The following is a 21,166-nucleotide window of genomic DNA, read 5'->3' on the forward strand; positions in this document are numbered from 1 at the left end:
TTCAACTGGGCACACTCAGACCTCAATTGCTTGGCGATTCCAAGTCGTCATAAACGATATGCTTAGCGATAAAAGCCGGCATAACAGGCTCTACCACACCACGAGCTGCCAAAAGCAAAATGACAACAATAATTTCCATCAAAAGCCCCATGCCAACCAAAATTCCAATATCACCAGTCGCCGGGTTGAACCTGGGAGGACCATATTCCAACAAAAGGAAGTAGACAATCCGCACTAAGAGGAAGGGAAGAGTGAACACCGTCACAAGTGCAGCACGGTGCCCAGACTCAGGAAGAATTGTCCGCGATTTAAATGCAAGCCAAGCGACAAGACAGCACACATAAGCGAATGTGACGACAAGAACAACCGAGCCGGCTTCTCCTAGTGCATGCATGTTGATACAAGCGCCCACAACTGCCAGGACGATAGCGATGAAAATCGGGAAACGGAAGAAATGCAGGGCGAATCGTGTCCATTTGGACCATTTTGAGTTGCCGGGGCCAGATTCTCCGGATTGTCCACTGAAGAATGAATTGTTAGCATTTATCAAAAAGTATCGGGGATTTCTTTATATTTGACATACCATCGCAGCATGATCAAACTCACTTCGAACAAAAGAGGCGAGAGGCCTACGCTTTGCAAGACGGATTCGGCGACGAGCATTGGTTTGTCTGGGCGTGAGGTGGATAGGACGAGGGATGAGCCAGCTATGCGGACTGTGATAGTGTTATAGTGTTGGATCTCAGAATGTGGGACACAAGATTTACTTACCCTGTGACAAGAGTCCAACCATGCTCCACCAAGAGTAGAGAACACAACGTCCAATGCTCTTATTTTTGTTGTGATGCCAGTACCGTCGCTCTTGCATGAATCTTGTGCTGAATTGGGCAATGTGTATAATGGAATATATAACGATCTCTGCAATGGCAATACTACGCTTTCCAGTTGAGATCGGCGAGTTTGAGGAACGAGATAAGATGTTGAGTGCCATGGTGAGCTGTCTCAAAGAGTCAAGCTGGATACTTGATGAAGCTGAGATATGTGATTGCGTATGCCAGGTGCCTATTCAAGGGCTTCTAGTCTGTTTAAATACTTTCTCTTATCCTTGGGGCTTCAATCTCTGTCGTATTCCCTGACTCTATACTTGCGGACCCACATCGCGAGAAGTGACCTATTTAGGCTTAGCGTGTATTTGCTTGGCTCGAGACCCGAAAAAGTTGAGCTTAATGGCTAGCAACTGATGGCAAATTTAGAGGGAAAACAAAATATGATCCGACGCTGAGCGAGCCGCTAGATATGTGGCACCTAATTGAAGGTTATTCACTTTCATGCTCGCGCTCAATGACTCGTTTAGGCAATCCATATGCACATCCATAGCCTGTGGTTTTGAGGCTGACCTGCTCCTGTACATCCACTTTTTTGGCCAAAGACAAATTGAAACTGTGATTTGAACAATATTTCCTACTCCAATTACTTGACAGTCAGGGTAACTGAAGCCTAGAGCCCTCGTAGATCCATCACGACATCTACTCCGGACCCCGGAGTATGTCTGGATCAATGATTATCCGAGCCCGCATACAAAACGAAAAGCTCCGATGACGGCGACTGTCGATTCCAGGAAGCAACTCTCCAATAAGTCTATCAAAATGGCTGCTGCTGCCCGTACACTTCGCATTGGTACAATTCGATGGTTCCGCGATCTCAATGCTCCCCAATTGGCTAATAGGATCATATAGGTCTCATCCCCGGAGACGGTATCGGACGGGAGGTCATCCCGGTGGGTAGCTCTCTCGACTCAAAGACAGACCAATTGGCTGACTGAATGTTTATTGCTGTGATATAGGCCGGCCGTAAGGTGCTTGAGTCTCTTCCTTCGTCCCTGAACCTCAAGTTCAGCTTCGTCGACCTCGATGCTGGTTTCGACACTTTCCAGAAGACAGGAACTGCTCTCCCCGACAAGACCGTCGACACCCTGAAGAAGGAGTGTGATGGTGCTCTCTTTGGTGCCGTCAGGTAAGCACGGATGCCATTGCAAAGCGCGAATCGCCTAACGCTATCAACAGCTCCCCCAGCACCAAGGTCGCCGGCTACTCCTCCCCCATTGTCGCTCTCCGCAAGAAGCTCGACTTGTTCGCCAACGTCCGCCCTGTTAAGACAACCGTCGGCAGCAGCCGCGGCAACCCCATTGACCTGGTCACTGTTCGTGAGAACACCGAGGACCTCTACGTGAAGGAGGAGCGCACCATCGAGGGCCCCGACGGCAAGGTCGCCGAGGCTATCAAGCGTATCTCCGAGCGTGCTTCTTCCCGCATTGCCACCATCGCCGGTGAGATCGCTCTCAGCCGTCAGGCCATCCGCGCCGCTGCCCCCGGCACCTCCGCCCACACCAAGCCCATGGTGACCATTACCCACAAGTCCAACGTCCTCTCCCAGACCGACGGTCTCTTCCGTGAAACTGCCCGCAAGGCCCTCTCCGCCGAGAAGTTCTCCTCCATCCACGTCGAGGAACAGATTGTCGACTCCATGGTCTACAAGCTCTTCCGCCAGCCCGAGTACTACGATGTCATTGTTGCCCCTAACCTGTACGGTGACATCCTGTCTGACGGTGCCGCTGCCCTTGTCGGCTCCCTTGGTCTCGTTCCCAGTGCTAACGTCGGTGACAACTTCGCTATTGGTGAGCCTTGCCACGGCTCTGCCCCCGACATCGAGGGTCTCGGCATCTCCAACCCCATTGCTACTTTCCGCAGTGTTGCCTTGATGCTCGAGTTCCTCGGTGAGGCTAACGCTGCTGCCAAGATCTACACTGCTGTTGACGGTAACCTTGATGACGGCAAGTTCCTTACCCCCGACATGGGCGGCAAGGCTACTACCCAGCAAGTCTTGGACGACGTCCTGAAGAGGCTGTAAAAGAAACTTGTATAAACCCATAGTTTGCAGTTGATTAGCAAGGAGGTCAAAATTGTTTAAATGATATCTATCACTCTTCAGTGAATCTAGCCCGTCACTCAACATCAGCGGCCGATGGCTCCGATTCCCAGTCAAATCTTCCCGAGTTGCCTTTGCCATCAGTCTGAGTGTACCCTTGATCCGGCGCGATATCACGCAAGACAACCGTAAACACAATAACAAGGTACACCCGCCCCGTTGTCCTATCCTTAAGGACATAGCGCAAGTCATGATCCTTATCACTAACATATTTCATAGCATGAATAGTAATACCAGGAAGTCGAACCGAGAGATCTATACACCAATTAGCCAAAATCCAACCCAACCATCATCAACGTAGTGTAATTCACCACTAAAAGCCAAATATGGATTCCCAAAATCAACCATGTACAACCTCCCAGCCTCAAAATCAAACTCCTTCCTCTTAGCCTCATCCTGGAAGAACTTCTTTCTGGAACCCGCATCAGGCCACTCCTGCCGCGTTTCAGTGGCCTCTTCCCCATCAGCGCCCTCTTCAACAACCTCATTATGAAGAGTCGGCACCTCATCCGATTTGCTCATCTTCTCCCCAATGCGGAGAAAGTTAAACGTAGCCAGCGCGGGACTAAACAGATATGGCTTATCGGCATACGCATCACCATCTAGACTGGGGTCGATAGTCCATTTCACCATGCGCAGGGCTGTTTTGAAGCCTGGTGGGAGGATGTCGCGGATTGGTCTGTCGAAGTCATTGCCGAAGATAAGGTTGTTGCCATTTACGGGCTCTTTGAAGATAATTGAGAAGGATATTGAGTATTGGTCTTTTAAGTGTAGTGGATGTTCGAAATATGGGCTTGTAGATGCTGAGCCCTCGGGGTAGCCTGTTTGGGTTAGGGTTTGTTCGTTTTGATTAGAGGAGTAGGCCGATGTTTGATACCTGTGTAGTCTTGGATTCGTACGCAGAGACTGATTATTGCATGCTCATTTTCGATTCGAAGTGTCTCGCCGTTTACGGGGACCACTTGGTGAGTGTTGGGCTCGTATTCTGGTCCTGCTGCCACCCTCAGGCGATATTTATGGGCGTTTGTTTCTTCGTCGGCCATCTTTGGGATCTAGTGAGTATGTTCGATGTGGTTTATTAGAATGAAGAGAGTTGAATTGTTTAAATCAAGAGTCGGAGGTAGTTACGCCCACCAACGTCATCGTCAAAATCAAGTATAGCGCCAAGCCCAGTGCTTAAACTAAACTTTATCAACATGGCCATTTTGCAGACTTTGGCTGTATCTGGCGCATTGGGGCAATGCTATAATTTGGCCCCCAATCTCAGGCTTAAATTTGACATCATCGCCTTTCGGAAAAATACCGAGAGCTGCAATTGATTGGGACAGCGGCCAGTGGCACCCAAAGCGGTTAGCGCAGCGGGAGGTTAAGAGGCCGCCAAGACTCTGCGCCTCAGGGCTGTGATGCAGACATTTGAGGATCTTGAGTATATAAAAGGTGTGTAGGTCCACGTCTTCAAAATAGAAGCAGAAAATTCAACCCTCAATCGCAGGCCTTCAAGCTTTTTTAACCAATCCTCACAAATCGTCTTCCGTCCGATATGTCTCAACAAGATATGCCTCGACAGACTACTTCCAACCCTACCTTCAAAGTGGACATGACATGGAAGAAATGGAAAGCCATGATCTCCGACCTCGACAAACCAGAAGAAGGCCCCCAATACATCGTCAGCTTTCCATGGAACATGCTCCCAAAATCAGAAAGCATGATCGTGAAAAGAGCCTCCGACGAAGAAGTCGTCGGCACAGGCAAGCTCCAAATGGTCTCGATTAATGCCTACTACAACCTCCACGGCCAAAAGGGCTCCCTGTTAGCACAGAAGCGCTGGCAAACAGTCTACACCCACCGCTCCCTCAATTTCTCCGATACCGATACTCCAGTCACCATGACCTGGACTAGCGACTACGGATTCAAGACGTGGGATTTCGTCTGCGTTGATGAGAATCAAAATCCTGTTGCTAGATTCTCGGCCAACCAATGGGCTGTTTCTAAGGTCGGAAAGATTGAGTTCGATGGCCCCAAAGCGCATGACCAGGCTGCTCAGGAGGAAATCTTTGTGATTGGGCTCACACTTTTCTATACAATGATCCTTCGAACCACCAACATTTTCAACTTCTTTGGTGCTATCTTTGCTCGGCCTGGACATAAGCAGCATTTGGAGCCTGAGCCTGAGTCGCTGAAGGTAGCTAACGAGGAAACTAGCCAGCGAGCAGTTCATTCTTGATTTAGCTTGGCCCTGTCTTTCGTATTTTGTTCTTGAATGCCTTTGTTATTAGAGTGATACCATTTGTTTATACCTATAGAAAGCGTGACAGGATATTCTGATGCGTGGCTGTTTCATATTAATTGATATTGAATTCTTCTAATCTTCAAGATACCGATCAATTTCACCTGTATGCGATGAGTACTTTCTGCCTTCTACCGCAATACGTTAATCACTTCAACTATCATTTTCCAACCGTTATGTTGGCTTCTTCTTGTACCTCACCCTCTCTAAGCCGGGAAAGAAACATTCTTCCCAAGAGATCTCGCAACCCAATACCCCACCGCTTCTCTCACGATATTATTACTCGCCCAATTCCGATTCGGATGAACATGATGCGCCATCATAACCATAAAAGTATTCGAAGCCCGATCAACAACAAGCGTAGTACCCGTAAACCCAGTATGCCCACCAGCCGAAATATTAGCCATCGGCCCAGAGAAATAAAACTGATCAAGTTCCAAGCCAACACTATGGGCATCACCTGGAAACTTCGTATTAAAATCCGTGAACATCAAATCAACCTTTTCGGGACTTAAGATCCGCTTGCCACCATACGTCCCGTTATTCAAGATCATCTGACAAAGGATCGCTACATCCCCAGCCGTGGAGAAGAGACCCGCATGGCCGCTCACGCCATCCAACGCCCAGGCATTTTCATCGTGGACAGTTCCTCGGACGGGCTGAGGACGATGCGGCTCGGAGTCTCCAAGGACTTCGATTTGATATTCCGTGGGTGCCATGCGCGAGTAATAGGGGAAAGAATGCGACTGGTCGTTCCCCTTGTTGAAGAATGTACTTTTCATACCCAGGTCCTTGGTGAATGAATGAATAATCTCTTCAAAAGGAGCCCCAGTGACCTTCTCCAGTAAGAAGCGTAGGTTCATAAAGTTCAGATCGGAGTATGTATATATAGAACCAGGAGGATTGGCAAGCTTTTGCTTGATTATTGCGTCAATACGTTGTTGCTTAGTCTTATAGCTCGAATCATACAGGCCAGGTAGAGGATCTGGCGGGAATCCGCTGGTATGGGTCAACAGCATGAGAACAGTGATGTTATCCTTCCCATTTGTTGCGAATTCAGGCATGTAAGACGCGACGGTTCGGTTCAAGTCTAATTTTCCATCATCGATGGCGCGCAATACTGCCACTGCCGTGAAGATCTTTGTCAGGCTAGCCATGTCGTAGATTGTGTCCATTTCTGTTGGAATCCACTCGGATGGAGGTAGTAAGGTGCCATTGGAGTCTGCGTATAGACTTGCGTTTCCGAAAGAGAAAGCGCTCACTATTGTGGATTTGTGGCCGACTATTACTGTGCCTCCTGGTTGAATTGGATGGATTTCGTTATAGCTGTGAGACCCGTAGTTGGCTGGGAGGGTATATTGGCTTAGATTCAATTGCATTTGCTGGAGGGGTTGAGGTAGAAGGCCAACTGAGCCGGGAGTATCATGCTTGAGGATGCGGTCTGAAGCAATGCAAGTTGAGGCGAGGAGTGCTAGGAGGGAAATAGTGGTTGGTAGTTGGAGTTTCATCGTGTTTGGGGAAATTGATGTCTAGGAGTATGAATGTGGACAGCCGGGCTTAAGTATACGAGCTTACTCCTCTTTCATTTAAGATTGGATGCAACTTGAAATAGTAACCATAAGGCTTTTTGGGAGTGATCAGCGCTGGATACGGCTAAGCGCTCGCAAACTCGTTGAAGAGTATATATAGGTCGTATCTCCGGAACGGCTGTAGCCGACAATTCCCCGCAGATACAAGATGGAAGAAATCATCGGTAATTTCGGCAAAATGTGTCACTGAAGAAAGAAATAGAAGTGCATATGTATATGCACGTGTAGGCAGCGAACTGTAATGCTGTAATGTCTGTCGGATGGGGTCTAATTGTTATTCAATTGAAGCCTGTTGTTTTTTCCATTATGATTATGAAAAAGACACTATGGATATACCCAAAATCCAATAATTCTTGTACACGATGTTGAACAGTAGATTCTGGTATAGAAATGATCCCTTGAATTCTTTATGAAGCTATATTGATAATTGCAAACGGAGGAGATGACACGGCAAGATCCCACACCCCCTCAAACTTCAGATACCAAAATAAGCAGTCACAGGCGTGGCCACCGACATTTAGCAGTCGAAAGTGACAGTGGAAGAGTGGTATTTCTGGTCAAATCTGTCACCCATCACGCCCTTGAGACCTTTCTGGCCTTGGTAATCAGCAGAGCATGAGCTGTACGTGATAGATGAGTATATTCGTTGGGAAAAAGGCTCGCAGAGGAAGGCAGAGCAACTGAAAGACTAACATGATACTACCAAAAGAGCAATGAGCAGTCCATGCGACTGGCGAAGCTAGAGTGGCATCACCTTCAAGGTCCCCGTCATCGCCAGTCCAGAATGTAGTGTCGCCGTGAAAACCCTTTGACTGTCGTAGGTAAGCTTTGTACCATTCCCGGTAGTGGCTGGGACATCCTGTGATCCTCCGCCATGAATATCGCGGACTTCGCCCACGACGGCGCAGGTGCCTGCCAAAGTAGCTGGTAGACTAGCCACAACAGCGAGGAAGGCGGGGGCGAGCTTTTGAATGAACATTGTGACCGTTGGTAGATGAATTGTTGTTGTGGAGTCCTGGAATGGAAGTAATTGTTGATGGATAGAGAAATTCAACACCGGGCCTTAAGAGGTCCTTTATACCTTTCTGAAAGGTTAAAAACACGTCCATTGACGCAAACATCCTCAATACACAAGTATACTATACTATGAACGGTTCCTTGATGGGGGCTATGAAGTAATTCAACCCCGGAGAACTGATGGTGGGGTGTGAGAAGTTGGAGAGTAATTACTTATTGAGCAATACACCAGAATCATCGGCAAAGCTGCTTTTACCTGTTGGCCATCTTGTTCAATTTTCGTGGGGGCTACTGATCTATGGATCTTGATCTTGACAGTGTTGCTTAGTTTCGCCTAGTGAAAATCTGGTGTTGGAATTTCTACCATTTGCCATTACCCACGCGGCCTCAAGGGTGATCCCGTACAGCCTTACTAGCTCCCAGTAAGGAAATGATCTCCAGTCTTGTACCTTGGCTCAGCTGCCGATTATTGCCCTGTAGTTCTAGCTGCAGGCAAAGGGCGGGGATTGATGTATAGCAAATCACCGGCGACTTCTGATTGTTGCTTCTAGGATCTGGTGGGGGCTGTACGGATCCTTCTGATTGATGTTAGCGCCTTTCACGAATAAGTATGGAGTATATTGCGACCCAATGGGCTTGCCCGGCACATCTGACCACAGCAAAACGTGAAAAAAGTCGGGGAATGGTAGAAAATAATATGAAAATAAAGAAAGGCAGAGGAATCAAGGCAACGGTCAACGAAACGAATTTATAGCCAAGGCCGTGGTCAAACACGGAAAATTTCCAGCTAGATTTGTAAACTTGTCTCTTAGTATGGAGAGAGATGTCACAAACGCCAAGGTAAGATGCATCTCAGCCTTTACTCCCGCCTATAAAACAAAAGCCATCGAGCCCCAGAAAATCGACAAGAGGTGGGTTTAGAACAAAAAGGAAGAGTCAAAATTTGCCCTTCATTAGTTGATATGTATATGATGAGATATGAAGCTGGTGGTTCCAACAGTGCCACAATATAACAAATGAAAGTGAAGCGAAAGTGAAGGTTAGAGTATATAATACAGATTACACGAAATCAGATGTAGGTAGATCAATATCAGAGTCAAAACCGTGCCGTAGGTCTGATGCACCATCGTCCTTCAGGAGTTCCTCCTCAGTGAGAATCCCAATGCCACTATCCATGCGTCGGCGGCCCTTGCCCCGGCCAAACTCGATGTCCACAAAACGTGTCATGCCGACAGGAGTGATAGGCTCGCTTCCACAGTCCATTGTTGTGGCATCAGACATGAGACCGTCAGATTTCAATTCCCAGTTGGCTGCGCGCACCTTGGCCCTCCGGCGCTCTGCATTGATCGTCTCTTTCATGTTGGCAAATGAGTGTGCTTGGTCTGCGGCCCATTTATCGAGGACCTCATTGCGAGCCTCGATTTCTTGTTGAAGTTGCTCTTCGAGGCCTGTGTTGATTAGGCGGAGACGCTGTACCTCGGATTTGGCCCCATCTAATGACGTGGAGAGGTCCGAGATGCGAACATTCAGAGTACCTGTTTCCGCTGCATGGTTTGGGAGCTCGCTGTTACTTTGATCCAGAGCCTCCACGGCCTTTTGGTGTTCCTTTTCGAGAATCTCAACCTGAGCCATCAAGTCACAGGTGCGAATGTGATTGTGCTCAACGGTCTTTTCCAACTCGCTGATGCGGGCGTTGTTCTCGGAAGCGGAAGCTTCGGCAGTAAGACGCTTGGAATGCTCACAGGCAACTTGCTTCTTGAGATTGGATATCTGCCAAACGTAGTCCTCCTTCACGGCGGTGTTCTCCTTTTCAAGATTGTCGATGAGTTCTTCGAGACCCTTTACTTCGTCATGATATTTGTCGAGAGCAGTGCTTAATCTGTCAATCCCAACGGCCTGTTCTTGGCCTTCGCGCTCGAGATCTTGCATTCGCATTCGTGTGTGGAGCATGTCGCCCGCGGAAGATGCGATTGAGTCCTCGAGACTGTTGATTTTGTTTGCAGCTGCTTCGTATCGGTGTAGTAGAGCGTCGAATTGACCTCGGATGGCCTTTTCGCGATCAAGGGAGCCGTGATGGTAGCTACGCTCTGTTCCCAGATCTTTTGCTAGGGACTCAACGCGCCTCACCAAGGCACTCAAAGTCCCTTTTCCATCCTCAAGACTGACATTGGCAGTTTCGCCTGGAATAGCACGCTCCAGATCAAGACGTGCTGAGCGGAAATGAGAGCGCATATCAGCGATAACGGCATTTACTCCCTCGCCAGAGAATCCAAGGCCGGAGCATTCTTGGCTGACTCCCTCAAGAGCCACAGCGGCATCGGAAGCACGAGATAAGGCATTTCCCAAGATTCCCAGAATGTTTTCGAACAAGTCTGGGGGCGGAGATGACTGGCGCAGCAAGTTGTCCATTGCGGGCTCATTGAGTCCAGAGAAACGCGATCGACAGGCATCAAAAAGGATTCTTTTTTCTTTCCTGGCAGTCTCCAGGTCAATGGCAAGGGTCACGGTGTCGGATGCTTCTGCAGATAAATGTATCGTTGAAGCCTCCTCGAGCATCAATGTATCCGTGACCGGTGGGTTGCAGTCCCGAATGCCACGGAAATCAGGAGAACTAGACACAATTATGGCAGTATCATTAAGCATGAAAATATCATCGTCACCGTTGGCCTGAATAGCGTCATGCGGGCTATCATTGGAAGTCACAGATACATCATCACAAAGTGTTTCCGGCGTCATCCAGAAGGCCTCTGCCGCCGAGGATTCGTCTTCATAGCCCGTTCCATTTTGCTTCATAGATCTCAGTTGATTCTTCAGTGCGTCTCGCTCCTGGATGAGATTGCGCATAGTCTTCTCATAGTTGCTTGTTTCACGCTTCTCACGCTGGATATCATTGATCTCATCGCTCAATCCAATCCGACGAATTCGTCTTTGGGTGCGTGTATCCAAAATCTGACGCAGTGGGGTAAATTGAATCCTCCGCTCCGTGCATTTTTCATCAAATGGCTCAACCGGGTCATAAGACCGCTGAAACCGTGGTGTGGGAGCGGACCTGCGGCGTGCTGCGCGGCTAGGTGTGCGATCTCCTGATCCTGATGATGCACCCCGCCCCTGGAAGGATGTACGCCGCAAAGCTGGCGATAAGCCGGTGGATCCGATATCTGCATCTTGCAGCAACCGAGGACCGGGGTCGGAAAACCGAACTCTTTTTCTTGACTTCTTTGGTGTAACAGCAACTGGCTTTTGTTGGATACAATTGGCATCCGAGGATACCGCTGTTAGGCTTTGTCGTGTTCGGTGTGAGACTGGAGATTGATCTCTTGAGTTTGAGACAGAACTATTCCTCCGTTTTCTTGCTGAGCGAGTGATATCCATGTTTGAAATGTGGGATAATTTGCAATGAATGAAATTTCTCACAAATAGAAATGTTTCACACAGATGCGAAGTTACAAGTCCGCCCCTTTATAGCAGACAATTGTATAGATCACAAATGTTGTAAACAAACAAAGTGTGGGGCGAGGCAGGCAGCAGGCGCGTGCCTGGATTGGTCTTTGCTAATCCGGCGTAAACAATCTGCTTCTTTAGGCGATCATGTGAGTTAAAGCCTCAGGCCGACATACTTTGTCCATGTGACTTAGCTTTTGCTTCTTTGTAATTGTCTGAATGTCAAGGCTGTTGGTACCTGTATTATGTCTTCTCTCCAATCTATCCTACGTTGTAACTAAGGTCCAGATGATGTTCTAAAGTGGCATCTGTAGATATAGCGATGCTGAAATCACCGCAAGTGATGTCATACAAACACGTGACTGTATCTTGAGCCTCTGATGCAGCTGTAATATATCTGGTAACAGACCCTGTTATCAAAATAGTCAGTCTACACGTCCAAGTCCTCCGATCCCACGGCACTTGTATGGTGAGTTACCCCACAGATATGACAAAGTGGGCCTTTTTCTCTTATCTTCTTATCGAGCTCTACTGTGGCACATAAACTTGGATACGTTCCTCCCTGCCATGTTTCCCATCTGGTCTTCTCGGTGATGCCGTCTGTGATATTGGCGCTCTAACATCTATATTGTGCTCTTGAGACCACTCGAAGATGGAAGACGACACGTCATCTGGCACGGTATGCTTGTTATATACATATGTCCGACATTGTGTCCAGAAACCATAGCTAACCTCACTTGTTTGTTTCCAGTACCAAAGTGACCTCGTTTCCGATGATTCATCTATTTATGTACTGGCCGATGAACGGCCATCACGGTCGCCATCCTGGTTTCTAGAGTTGCCCGCTGAAATCATCCACTGGATCCTCTCTTATCTCTCAGCACCGGATCTCGCCCGTGCCTCAGCCACTTGCCGAGCTCTTGTCGATCATGGATCCAGCGATCTGCTGTGGGCTGGGCTTGTTAACGCAAGAATCCCGCACCCCATTGAGCATCCAGGCGTTTTTCAATCCTTCCGTCGTCTATATCTTGCGTACCATCCCTGCTGGTTTATACCGCAACACAAGGTCTGGTTCGCGGACAATGAGAACACGGGTTCCTTAATCTTGGCTCGATATGATAACCGCCGAGGCGTGGTTGAAGCATACCGCATTCTCGCAGAGCGTGGCACTCCCTCATTCGATGTCTGGGAGGCAAACCCAGATGTTATAATTCAATCTTTCGATCCCCGGATTCATTTGTGGCTGGACGATCCTGTTTTATTCCTCAAAGACCCGGAACCGTCCTCTTCGACAGCGCCAATTCAAGCTTTAGGTTATTTGTCCGCGGAGCGTCGGATGCCAATGGCTTTGGAGGCACAACATGTATACAGTGCGATCTCATTCTGCTCCAATACGAAACCAAGTTCCGATGACTTCTGGCCACCCTCAATCATCCCCAGCGATTCACGAGTAAGTCGTGACCTCAGAAATCACCCAGAAGAACCGGGGTGCCCCCAGGTTCCAAAGTATATTTCGGAGCTGTCGGAGTATGCTTTTCGTCTGAGAAAATGGGCGAATTACCGGCATGTGTTCTCCTCGGGCCCAAGAGAGGCCACTGTTACATATTCAACTCTTGACCCGAGCCTTTACACCCCCACAAAGAAGAAGCCATACCAGGGAATATGGGTCGGCGACTATTCAGCTCATGGGTGTGAGTTTCTTCTGTTTCGTCAAGTAGATCCAATTTCCGAAAGCGAGGATCCAGATGAGACCGCAGATTCTACAGAGATCGTGCAACAAGGTCGCCTGGAAGCCATCAAGCTCACAGGTGATCCCAACGTTCCTCGAGGCCAGTACTCATTTATCGCGGAGGACATTGGCCCCAAAGGTTTGATTCGAGTAACGACGGACGAGCCTTTTGCGGGTTCCCGTATTGTCCATTGCGAGGGACATGTAGCGGGACTAGGGTTCCGAGATGGTAAGCGATGCTTCTTTCCAAGAATGGCTTTTCTAACATAATCTCAACAGACTGCTATATAAAATCCCAGTTAATTCTTATGTCTCCCGACTTTATTGGCCACTATTGGGAGGAAATGGGCCATATCTCCTACTACCGACGTGTGGATATTGATGGTCTTTTGAAGACCTGAGCGACCTTTTGAGATGTTTGTCGTGCTTTGGACCTTCTTTTATTTTTTACATACCCCTGACCGATTGCATTGCATTTGCTTGAACGAATCATGTTCGAGCTGCTCCATTAATTATGGTCATCATTTTTGAACGAGGTTGAACGATGGGTGTGACATCAGTCTAGTATCATATCCGCCTAGGAAACGAATTTAGGAGTCACCGAGACCACCACCTCGAGCACGCTGTATTTCCACAGCAATATCGGCAGAGCTTAATTCTAGCTACACCCCTATACCTACCTACCTAGATACACAAGCCCATCGCAGAAGCCCACAGCCCGAAGCACCAAGTCGGAACCCAGCCAGTGTTTAAACCAACACCGGAAGATACTAATAAGACCGAGAACGAGATGTCTGCTAACCTCATGGATTTGTTTGATAAAGAATAGGCACAAAGACAAAAGGTATCGAAAAACAAGCTGTTCAAAGCCAGGACGCCAGACCTCATAGCATCGGTCGAAAAGTGGAGCGTAGATAATAATCGGTCATCACTCGTCAATTCAACCTTTGGGCGCGAACAAGCCCAAGGTCAAGGATAGACACCGTCCGCAATATTTACAAACTTATATCGTCACATCCCATCGGGTGGAGTAGAGCAGGAGCAGCGAATACACAATTCTGCTCGCTCAGCGACCCATGCCACACCATCCTCAGATTTTGAAAAGTATCGGTTGCTTCTGGGGGGTTGAGTTGAGTATGTTTTGTGCAAATCATCGGCGGCGCTCGAACCAGGCGGAGGAACCCATGACGGCAACGGATTGGTCCATTACCCACTCGCCGACACCGAGGTAGTTATTGATCCATTTCTGGACTTCCTTGTTGTCTGAGATTTTGTCTGAGTCAACGCTGGGGCTGTGAAGTTCCCACGCGCACACTACCCAAGGATGGGGTGCGCGGGGTGACAGAGTTAGTCCAAGGTTCTTGATATAGTTTCCACGTGTCCGGATATAACGGAGGGAAATACTGGGTCCAAAGGAGGGAGATCGTGGGCGGGGGGGGGAGAGTGTATATTTACGTTAGGCCTGTGGATCGCTTGACACCTGCCAGGAAGGCGGAGACTGGAATTTGGATTAGTCTGCATTCTATGCATGCGGTATAGAGTGCGGTATAGAGTGCGGTATAGAGAAAACCACTTACAGAGAACCGCATCAAATGCGTAGTGGGTGAGACGGCCGAACTAGGTAGCAACAAAGAGTCAGAGTCAGTCATGCTTCATGCTTCATGCCCAAGTGGATCGGGAACCTCGGCTGCCAGAGATAGACCAGCAGGGATTTCTCACCATCATGAAGAGTAGAGATCAATTCTGTGGAATAGAGGAATTTGACCGTCACCCAGAATTGGAGATACACAAGAGAGAGTGCGATCCAAGCTGTCATGGGGACAGGCATGATCGAAGCGGTCACGTGTAAATTCACATGACGCTTAGTGTGGCTGGAGATGAGGCTGGGAAGATCATGCTGACATAATAGCCAACGGTGGCAGGGTGACTTCTACTCCCCAAGACGCTAGTCCTGATTCGGACGATAAGCTCTCCCACCGAGAACCGTTTTGGCTCGATCAATTAAGTGCCTGTATTTGTCACGTTTATTCGATAGTCCAAGGGGGACTCCAATGTACTGCGCGAAGAACAGCACGGGGCACTCCGTCCTCCGCTTTTTGCGGTCTGGAGTTAACAGATATATTTTTTTTTCTGCCTAAACGGGCATCCCGCCCGCTACCGACCTCCGCACGTATTTCGGTGTAGAGCTACAAGAGTAGATAATTGAGATGAGAAAAAAGTACCGAGTAAATCAAGTAAATGTGTAAATTGATAGGGTAGATTACGGTCCAAGACCACTAGTAGAGACCAAAAAAAGTATTGGGATGCGGCCGGAGATGTTCACACCGGCGGCCAACATTTTCCCTCCCGCCCCTCACCCAACTTCCGTTTTCTCTTCCCCTCTCATTCTTTCTTCTCCATCCATTCTGATCCTCAATTTGATCAGCTCTCACCTTTTCCTCCATTTCCCTAAAAGAACTTCTTGTTCATCACATCAAAATGGCGGCCACTAGCTCCCTCGACCACCTGAGCAACCGCATGAAGCTGGAGTGGCACTCCAAGCTTAACACCGAGATGGTGCCTGCGAAGAACTTCCGCCGTACCTCCATCATCGGTACCATTGGTATGTCAATCCATATACTCACCCTCCAGTTTGAACCTGTGAGAGACAAAAAAAATTCCGGACAAGAATACCCCGCTGACAGGCTATCGATAACAGGTCCCAAGACAAACTCCGCCGAGAAGATCAATGCTCTCCGCAAAGGTACGGCAATCCTTTTTGATGGGGTTAAGCTGTTTTTTTTTGTAGGAGGTAAACTGACCCAGTAACAGTTGGTCTCAACGTTGTTCGCATGAACTTCTCCCACGGCTCATACGAAGTCAGTATCTGCAATCCAAAGTGCTTATCGGACAATTGCTGACATGCTCACAGTACCACCAATCTGTCATTGACAACGCCCGTGAGGCTGCCCGTGTCCAGACTGGCCGTCCTCTCGCCATTGCCCTCGATACCAAGGGCCCCGAGATTCGTACCGGTAACACCGTCGGTGACGCGGATATCCCTATCAAGGAGGGCACCATCCTCAACATCACCACCGATGAGCAATACGCCACCGCCAGTGACGACAAGAACATGTAAGATTCTCTCCTTCGATGGCAGATTGGATTTGATGTTTGGCGTAGCTGGACTCGATTGCTTCGATTTGTGGCGTGGACTGACAGACGATAGGTACCTTGACTACAAGAACATCACCAAGGTGATCTCTGCTGGCAAGCTCATCTATGTCGATGACGGTATCCTGTCCTTCGAGGTTGTTGAGGTTGTTGACGATCAGACCCTCAAGGTTAAGTGTCTGAACAACGGCAACATCTCCTCCCGCAAGGGTGTCAACCTTCCCGGCACTGACGTAGACCTCCCTGCTCTGTCGGAGAAGGATATTGCCGATCTCCGTTTCGGTGTTAAGAACAAGGTCGACATGGTGTTTGCCTCATTCATCCGTCGCGGCAGCGACATCAAGCACATCCGTGAGATCCTCGGCGAGGACGGCAAGGAGATTCAGATTATCGCCAAGATCGAGAACCAGCAGGGTGTCAACAACTTCGATGAGATTCTCGAGGAGACCGACGGTGTCATGGTTGCCCGTGGTGACCTTGGTATTGAGATCCCCGCCCCCAAGGTGTTCATCGCCCAGAAGATGATGATCGCCAAGTGTAACATCAAGGGCAAGCCCGTCATCTGTGCCACTCAAATGCTCGAGTCCATGACATACAACCCCCGCCCCACTCGTGCTGAGGTTTCCGATGTTGCCAACGCCGTTCTCGACGGTGCTGACTGTGTCATGCTGTCTGGTGAGACCGCCAAGGGTAACTACCCTTGCGAGGCCGTCAAGATGATGTCCGAGACCTGTCTGTTGGCCGAGGTCGCCATCCCTCACTTCAACGTGTTCGATGAGCTCCGCAACCTCGCTCCCCGCCCCACTGAAACCTCCGAGTCCATTGCCATGGCTGCCGTCAGTGCCTCTCTGGAGCTGAACGCCGGTGCCATTGTCGTCCTGACCACCAGGTAAGTCCCGTAACCAGGTCATTCATGATATGATGCTGATAAGATCACAGCGGCAAAACCGCCCGCCTTCTGTCCAAGTACCGTCCCGTCTGCCCTATCCTCATGGTCACCCGAAACGCCACCGCTTCCCGCGTAAGTTCAAGTCGAAAAGCCGGGTATCGTTTCCTGCTGACAAGTTTTCCAGTACTCTCACCTGTACCGCGGTGTCTGGCCCTTCTACTTCCCCGAGACCAAGCCCGACTTCAACGTCAAGATCTGGCAGGAGGATGTCGACCGCCGTCTCAAGTGGGCCATCAACCACGGTCTCAAGCTCGGTATCGTCAACAAGGGCGACCCCATCGTCTGTGTCCAGGGATGGCGCGGCGGTATGGGCCACACCAACACCGTTCGTGTGGTGCCCGCCGAGGAGAACCTCGGTCTGTCCATGGAGTAAAGAGTAAAATCATCTAGTAGATGGTCAGCTTTATGATCCGTTGTTTGTTTACCGCCGGTGTGCGGATGGGATACATACCTCTTTTCTTGTTTCGAAGCCAAGTTTCTTCTTCGCTGTGGTCTGGACCATGGCTCGTCCTTTGGAAGGTTAATGCATTGCTCATGTAAATGAAACGAATTTCAAATGTTCTCAGTGTTTTCAATGATCTCCGATGAGTAGATTCAGTAGTTTCCTGGAAGGTTAGTGTCTCCAGGTTAGTGAAATCTGAGTCTGAAGTCCGAAGACCTTAATCGGATCCAATCTGATCTGATCTGATCTCTTTCCGAGTCTCATAGAGTCGCGCTTCTGTCGCGATCTGTCGCGTGCCGAGCATCTGCAGCGCCGATACTGTACACTGGATCCAGCGCTGAATCTCGCAAAAGCGCATCTGCACGCAAACCCAGGAATAAGCAAAGAAGAAAAAAAAAAAAAGAAAAGAAAAGAGAAGAAGCGAAAACTCGACGAAAACGCAAAATGCGGGGACCCGAGAAGTGGCCTGGTGTGACCGAGGCACCGTTAACCCGAGAATGTGACGATCTCACCCGACACCCTGCAGCGCGCACAACTCAACGGCTCCCTTGCAGGTGAACGTGTGAGTGTGTATATGCGCAGGCAAAGTCAAGAGTTTAAAGAAAAGATTGAGAAGGAAAGTAGCAAAAGGAGAGCTTTACTGTTCATCCAATGGCTGAATGGATTTCCCGAATATCCCGTGTTCGCGTCCCGGTTTTTGCCGATGACTCCATGGGAGGTCATTATGAATTGCGGTTGTGTGATTGGGGGATTAGGGCTTACGGTCCTTCGTCCTTATTGTTGCTTTAGGTTTGTTTACTGTGTATTTCCACCAGTCCGTAGCTTGCGTGTTCCTCTGTCTTCCGTTTGACCTGTTATCTTCATACTACGCGCTCCAATGATAGTAGAGTTTGAAATGATGCATTGCGTCAAAGAAGGGCACATAGGATATAGAGGCCAACTATTCTAGCGCAAGGATTTAGGCTGAGTCACTTGATTTAAGGTAAGAGAAGAACCTCTGGTGGAAAGTGGTGGTCGATACGTGAGATGATCGAAGTTAGAATGTTGAACTTAACCATGACTAATATCGAGTGTAATCCTGACAAAACAATGGATTTCACAAACATCCTAAGTAGAAGAGTAAATGAAGTGGTGGTTTTAGGGGGTCAGACCAGAACAGCTGTAACTAGCATCAGCGAACTGGCCAAGTTAGGTGTCGATGGACCCTATACGGTGGTGTGACAGAAGTATTTGACCTCAAGTACTTCGGTCCAGGAACCACTTTTCATCAGTCGGAGTCTATAGAGTGCTATCAAGAGAAAGGTATGCTAGGTATGCTAGAGGTAAGTGTACACGGCATAAATATCTTCAAATTACTAGCTTTTGTATTACAAAATCAAGAGTATATTTGATGTTAATGGCAGAGCATCGATCTAGGCCGCTACGGCACGAGACTCCTCATTGACTTTCTCATTTTCTCTCTGTAAAACGGTTCAATAGTAGTTTGACTTCCAAGGCGACTATACTGGCTCTCAACCTAGTGGTTGATTCAACGTTTCCCTGCATATGGGCTGTTGCCGTTCGTCCTTAATTCTGGCCACTTTGTAAATAAAGATGTCCTCCTAGTTTCCCCACTGCTTTGTTCATTATATATTGAGTCCTGAAAACAGTAACTGAAGGTATTATTATGTTCATCACCAACTGTCTATGCCACCAGTCAGGACTCCTCGGCGTTTGGCCTCCTTGTAGTTCTACTATTTCAATCTGCCATCTGACCCCTCTCCTGGGTTTCTCCCAATTCTAGGACGACAGTCTGTTAAGTATACATATATTCGACAATTACACCATGGAGGTTCACGTTGTATCCAAAGTAAACCACCAGAAACATGCAGTGACAACACTTGATCACCCTAGATACAACAGCCACAGCCTTGCCGCTGCTAGTGTTTGCGTTCAACCGCTGCTAATCTCCCTCACTTCAACTAAATCTCAGCTATGCCCGTGGCGGAGATGTCCTGCATTGGTGGGATACATCCCTTGTTCCCGCAGAGCTCCCTGCACCATACAAGGACCAGAAATCCTGGGGTATTGTCCCAACATGGGGCATCGGTGTCGTAACAGAATCTAGAACAGAAATAAGCCCGGGCACTCTGTTATGGGGTTTCTAGCCGACGGCAAACATCCCTGTCTCACTCAGACTCCAGCCTGCCGAGGTCGAGGGCCACTGGACTGAGCCCAGCGAGTCCCGCCAGCGCCTCATGACCATGTACAATGCCTACTTAGAAGAAGGGCAGGTAAATCTCCCTGAAGTTGAAAAGACTACACCGAATATCAATATAAAGATCTCGTCACTCTTCAGTAAAGAGGCGCTTAAGCGCATGTCGTGGATGTCACTCTGGCGTCCAACCTGGTCAACGGGATATCTTCTCAGCTGACACACCTTTACCTCAAGTCCAGTGGAGCGACCAGCTATTCACCCGCTTGGCATGAATCTCTCATGGACCGCCGAGGATGCGGATATCTCCACCGCTGTCGTGATCGGTCTCTCTGCGTCGAGCAAGACTGCCCGCGTACCATGTGTTCCAGCGGAGTCCTGGGGAGGAGGGACCCGTGGGATTTTCACAGGTCTCATCAACGCCAGAGGTATTGGAGCCTAGAGCAGTGAAACTGAACGTGACCGTCCCGTACAAGTCTGTGCAATATGACCAGGTTACTGAGTCGCTAGAATGGATTGCAAGATTGAAGCCAAGGAGGGTCGTCTTTGTGGATTTTGGTGCACGGAGTGGAACGCTGCAGCGGTTGCTTAAGGGTGGTAAGGGAAGCCCAGTTCTTGAGATTATCAAAACTATGATAGTGCAGGTTGGGTCGGAGCAGAAGGTATGTCTTAAAAAAAAAGATGTTTATGGGCGAATACTCAACAATTTCCTTACGAGCAGGTCTCCTCCCCCGACGATATCAAGGAAAACCGCGAGTCGATGCAGAAAATTGGGAAGATCCGGTTCAATACTTCCGGTGTACGCGATTCCGCTGTTGAATTAACTAGCGCGCAGAATTATTATGACCATGTTGAGCCTGTGGGGGAGGACTGGTTGCGTGTCAGCCATGATATCACACCTGATATTCAGGCTTCGCTTGGCCGGGGTGTATCCGGTGAAAGAATCGAGAAGGGATGGAGCAGGCTGTGCCAGGGGTCTGTGGGTACCCAAGAAGGATTGGTCTATATCATGTAGTATGCAGTTGATGCAACGGCGGCGGCAGAAGCGATAAAGACAAAGACTGGGTCTCGAGTAATTTGCCGCATGGGAGGCTATATACATTGATCTCTGAACAAGTGTTCTACTCCGAACGAGGGGCACATAATTGTCAAATATCCTTTAGTGTCCATGTAGATGCATGTGCATGCATCCTTCTTTGGATAAGACAGAGCGGTAATAAAGAAGCGATTCAAATTGACTATCAGACGCTAATATTTGAAGGAATGTCATATGCATATTCATGCAAGAGTAAGATCTAATGAAACACAATGATCCACTGCACCGCTTCATGTGGATTCGCTCGTAAATCAGATATGATGTGGGTGCAAAAATAGTTGGGA

At 48.7% G+C, this 21,166-nt stretch overlaps 11 protein-coding genes across 11 annotated transcripts; 5 read left to right on the forward strand and 6 right to left on the reverse strand.

Moving 5' to 3' along the window:
* Window positions 1-22: 22 nt before the first annotated feature.
* On the reverse strand, window positions 23-991 carry N7508_009168 (uncharacterized protein; the record flags this gene model as incomplete). The annotated part of the gene is made up of 3 exons (XM_058467231.1): window positions 23-521; window positions 584-716; window positions 772-991. 3 exons carry the CDS (start codon window positions 989-991, stop codon window positions 23-25), a joined length of 852 nt encoding a protein of 283 aa, XP_058315077.1.
* A 655-nt stretch (window positions 992-1,646) lies between these two features.
* On the forward strand, window positions 1,647-2,907 carry lysB (homoisocitrate dehydrogenase lysB; the record flags this gene model as incomplete). Its single annotated transcript, XM_058467232.1, has 4 exons — window positions 1,647-1,677; window positions 1,737-1,777; window positions 1,844-2,013; window positions 2,064-2,907. The coding sequence occupies 4 exons, from the start codon at window positions 1,647-1,649 to the stop codon at window positions 2,905-2,907; spliced, it is 1,086 nt and encodes a 361-aa protein (XP_058315078.1).
* A 94-nt stretch (window positions 2,908-3,001) lies between these two features.
* Window positions 3,002-4,028, reverse strand: N7508_009170 (DUF1769 domain-containing protein; the record flags this gene model as incomplete). The annotated part of the gene is made up of 3 exons (XM_058467233.1): window positions 3,002-3,240; window positions 3,297-3,806; window positions 3,863-4,028. 3 exons carry the CDS (start codon window positions 4,026-4,028, stop codon window positions 3,002-3,004), a joined length of 915 nt encoding a protein of 304 aa, XP_058315079.1.
* Window positions 4,029-4,525: 497 nt separating this feature from the next.
* Window positions 4,526-5,209, forward strand: N7508_009171 (uncharacterized protein; the record flags this gene model as incomplete). Its single annotated transcript, XM_058467234.1, has 1 exon — window positions 4,526-5,209. The coding sequence occupies one exon, from the start codon at window positions 4,526-4,528 to the stop codon at window positions 5,207-5,209; it is 684 nt and encodes a 227-aa protein (XP_058315080.1).
* A 269-nt stretch (window positions 5,210-5,478) lies between these two features.
* N7508_009172 (serine hydrolase domain-containing protein) lies at window positions 5,479-6,780 on the reverse strand (the record flags this gene model as incomplete). Its single annotated transcript, XM_058467235.1, has 1 exon — window positions 5,479-6,780. The coding sequence occupies one exon, from the start codon at window positions 6,778-6,780 to the stop codon at window positions 5,479-5,481; it is 1,302 nt and encodes a 433-aa protein (XP_058315081.1).
* Window positions 6,781-7,600: 820 nt separating this feature from the next.
* Window positions 7,601-7,840, reverse strand: N7508_009173 (uncharacterized protein; the record flags this gene model as incomplete). The annotated part of the gene is made up of 1 exon (XM_058467236.1): window positions 7,601-7,840. The coding sequence occupies one exon, from the start codon at window positions 7,838-7,840 to the stop codon at window positions 7,601-7,603; it is 240 nt and encodes a 79-aa protein (XP_058315082.1).
* A 1,097-nt stretch (window positions 7,841-8,937) lies between these two features.
* On the reverse strand, window positions 8,938-11,250 carry N7508_009174 (uncharacterized protein; the record flags this gene model as incomplete). Its single annotated transcript, XM_058467237.1, has 1 exon — window positions 8,938-11,250. The coding sequence occupies one exon, from the start codon at window positions 11,248-11,250 to the stop codon at window positions 8,938-8,940; it is 2,313 nt and encodes a 770-aa protein (XP_058315083.1).
* Window positions 11,251-11,971: 721 nt separating this feature from the next.
* N7508_009175 (uncharacterized protein) lies at window positions 11,972-13,449 on the forward strand (the record flags this gene model as incomplete). Its single annotated transcript, XM_058467238.1, has 3 exons — window positions 11,972-11,998; window positions 12,071-13,277; window positions 13,328-13,449. The coding sequence occupies 3 exons, from the start codon at window positions 11,972-11,974 to the stop codon at window positions 13,447-13,449; spliced, it is 1,356 nt and encodes a 451-aa protein (XP_058315084.1).
* Window positions 13,450-14,198: 749 nt separating this feature from the next.
* On the reverse strand, window positions 14,199-14,770 carry N7508_009176 (DUF1748 domain-containing protein; the record flags this gene model as incomplete). Its single annotated transcript, XM_058467239.1, has 4 exons — window positions 14,199-14,340; window positions 14,504-14,546; window positions 14,626-14,665; window positions 14,768-14,770. The coding sequence occupies 4 exons, from the start codon at window positions 14,768-14,770 to the stop codon at window positions 14,199-14,201; spliced, it is 228 nt and encodes a 75-aa protein (XP_058315085.1).
* A 756-nt stretch (window positions 14,771-15,526) lies between these two features.
* Window positions 15,527-17,523, forward strand: N7508_009177 (pyruvate kinase CDC19; the record flags this gene model as incomplete). Its single annotated transcript, XM_058467240.1, has 7 exons — window positions 15,527-15,650; window positions 15,747-15,791; window positions 15,860-15,906; window positions 15,960-16,162; window positions 16,257-17,090; window positions 17,141-17,222; window positions 17,275-17,523. The coding sequence occupies 7 exons, from the start codon at window positions 15,527-15,529 to the stop codon at window positions 17,521-17,523; spliced, it is 1,584 nt and encodes a 527-aa protein (XP_058315086.1).
* A 2,306-nt stretch (window positions 17,524-19,829) lies between these two features.
* On the forward strand, window positions 19,830-20,801 carry N7508_009178 (uncharacterized protein; the record flags this gene model as incomplete). Its single annotated transcript, XM_058467241.1, has 4 exons — window positions 19,830-19,971; window positions 20,029-20,214; window positions 20,297-20,448; window positions 20,508-20,801. 4 exons carry the CDS (start codon window positions 19,830-19,832, stop codon window positions 20,799-20,801), a joined length of 774 nt encoding a protein of 257 aa, XP_058315087.1.
* Window positions 20,802-21,166: the final 365 nt, after the last annotated feature.

Source organism: Penicillium antarcticum (assembly GCF_028974205.1).
Source record: "Penicillium antarcticum strain IBT 31339 chromosome Unknown utg000009l_segment0_segment0, whole genome shotgun sequence".
Taxonomy (NCBI): domain Eukaryota; kingdom Fungi; phylum Ascomycota; class Eurotiomycetes; order Eurotiales; family Aspergillaceae; genus Penicillium; species Penicillium antarcticum.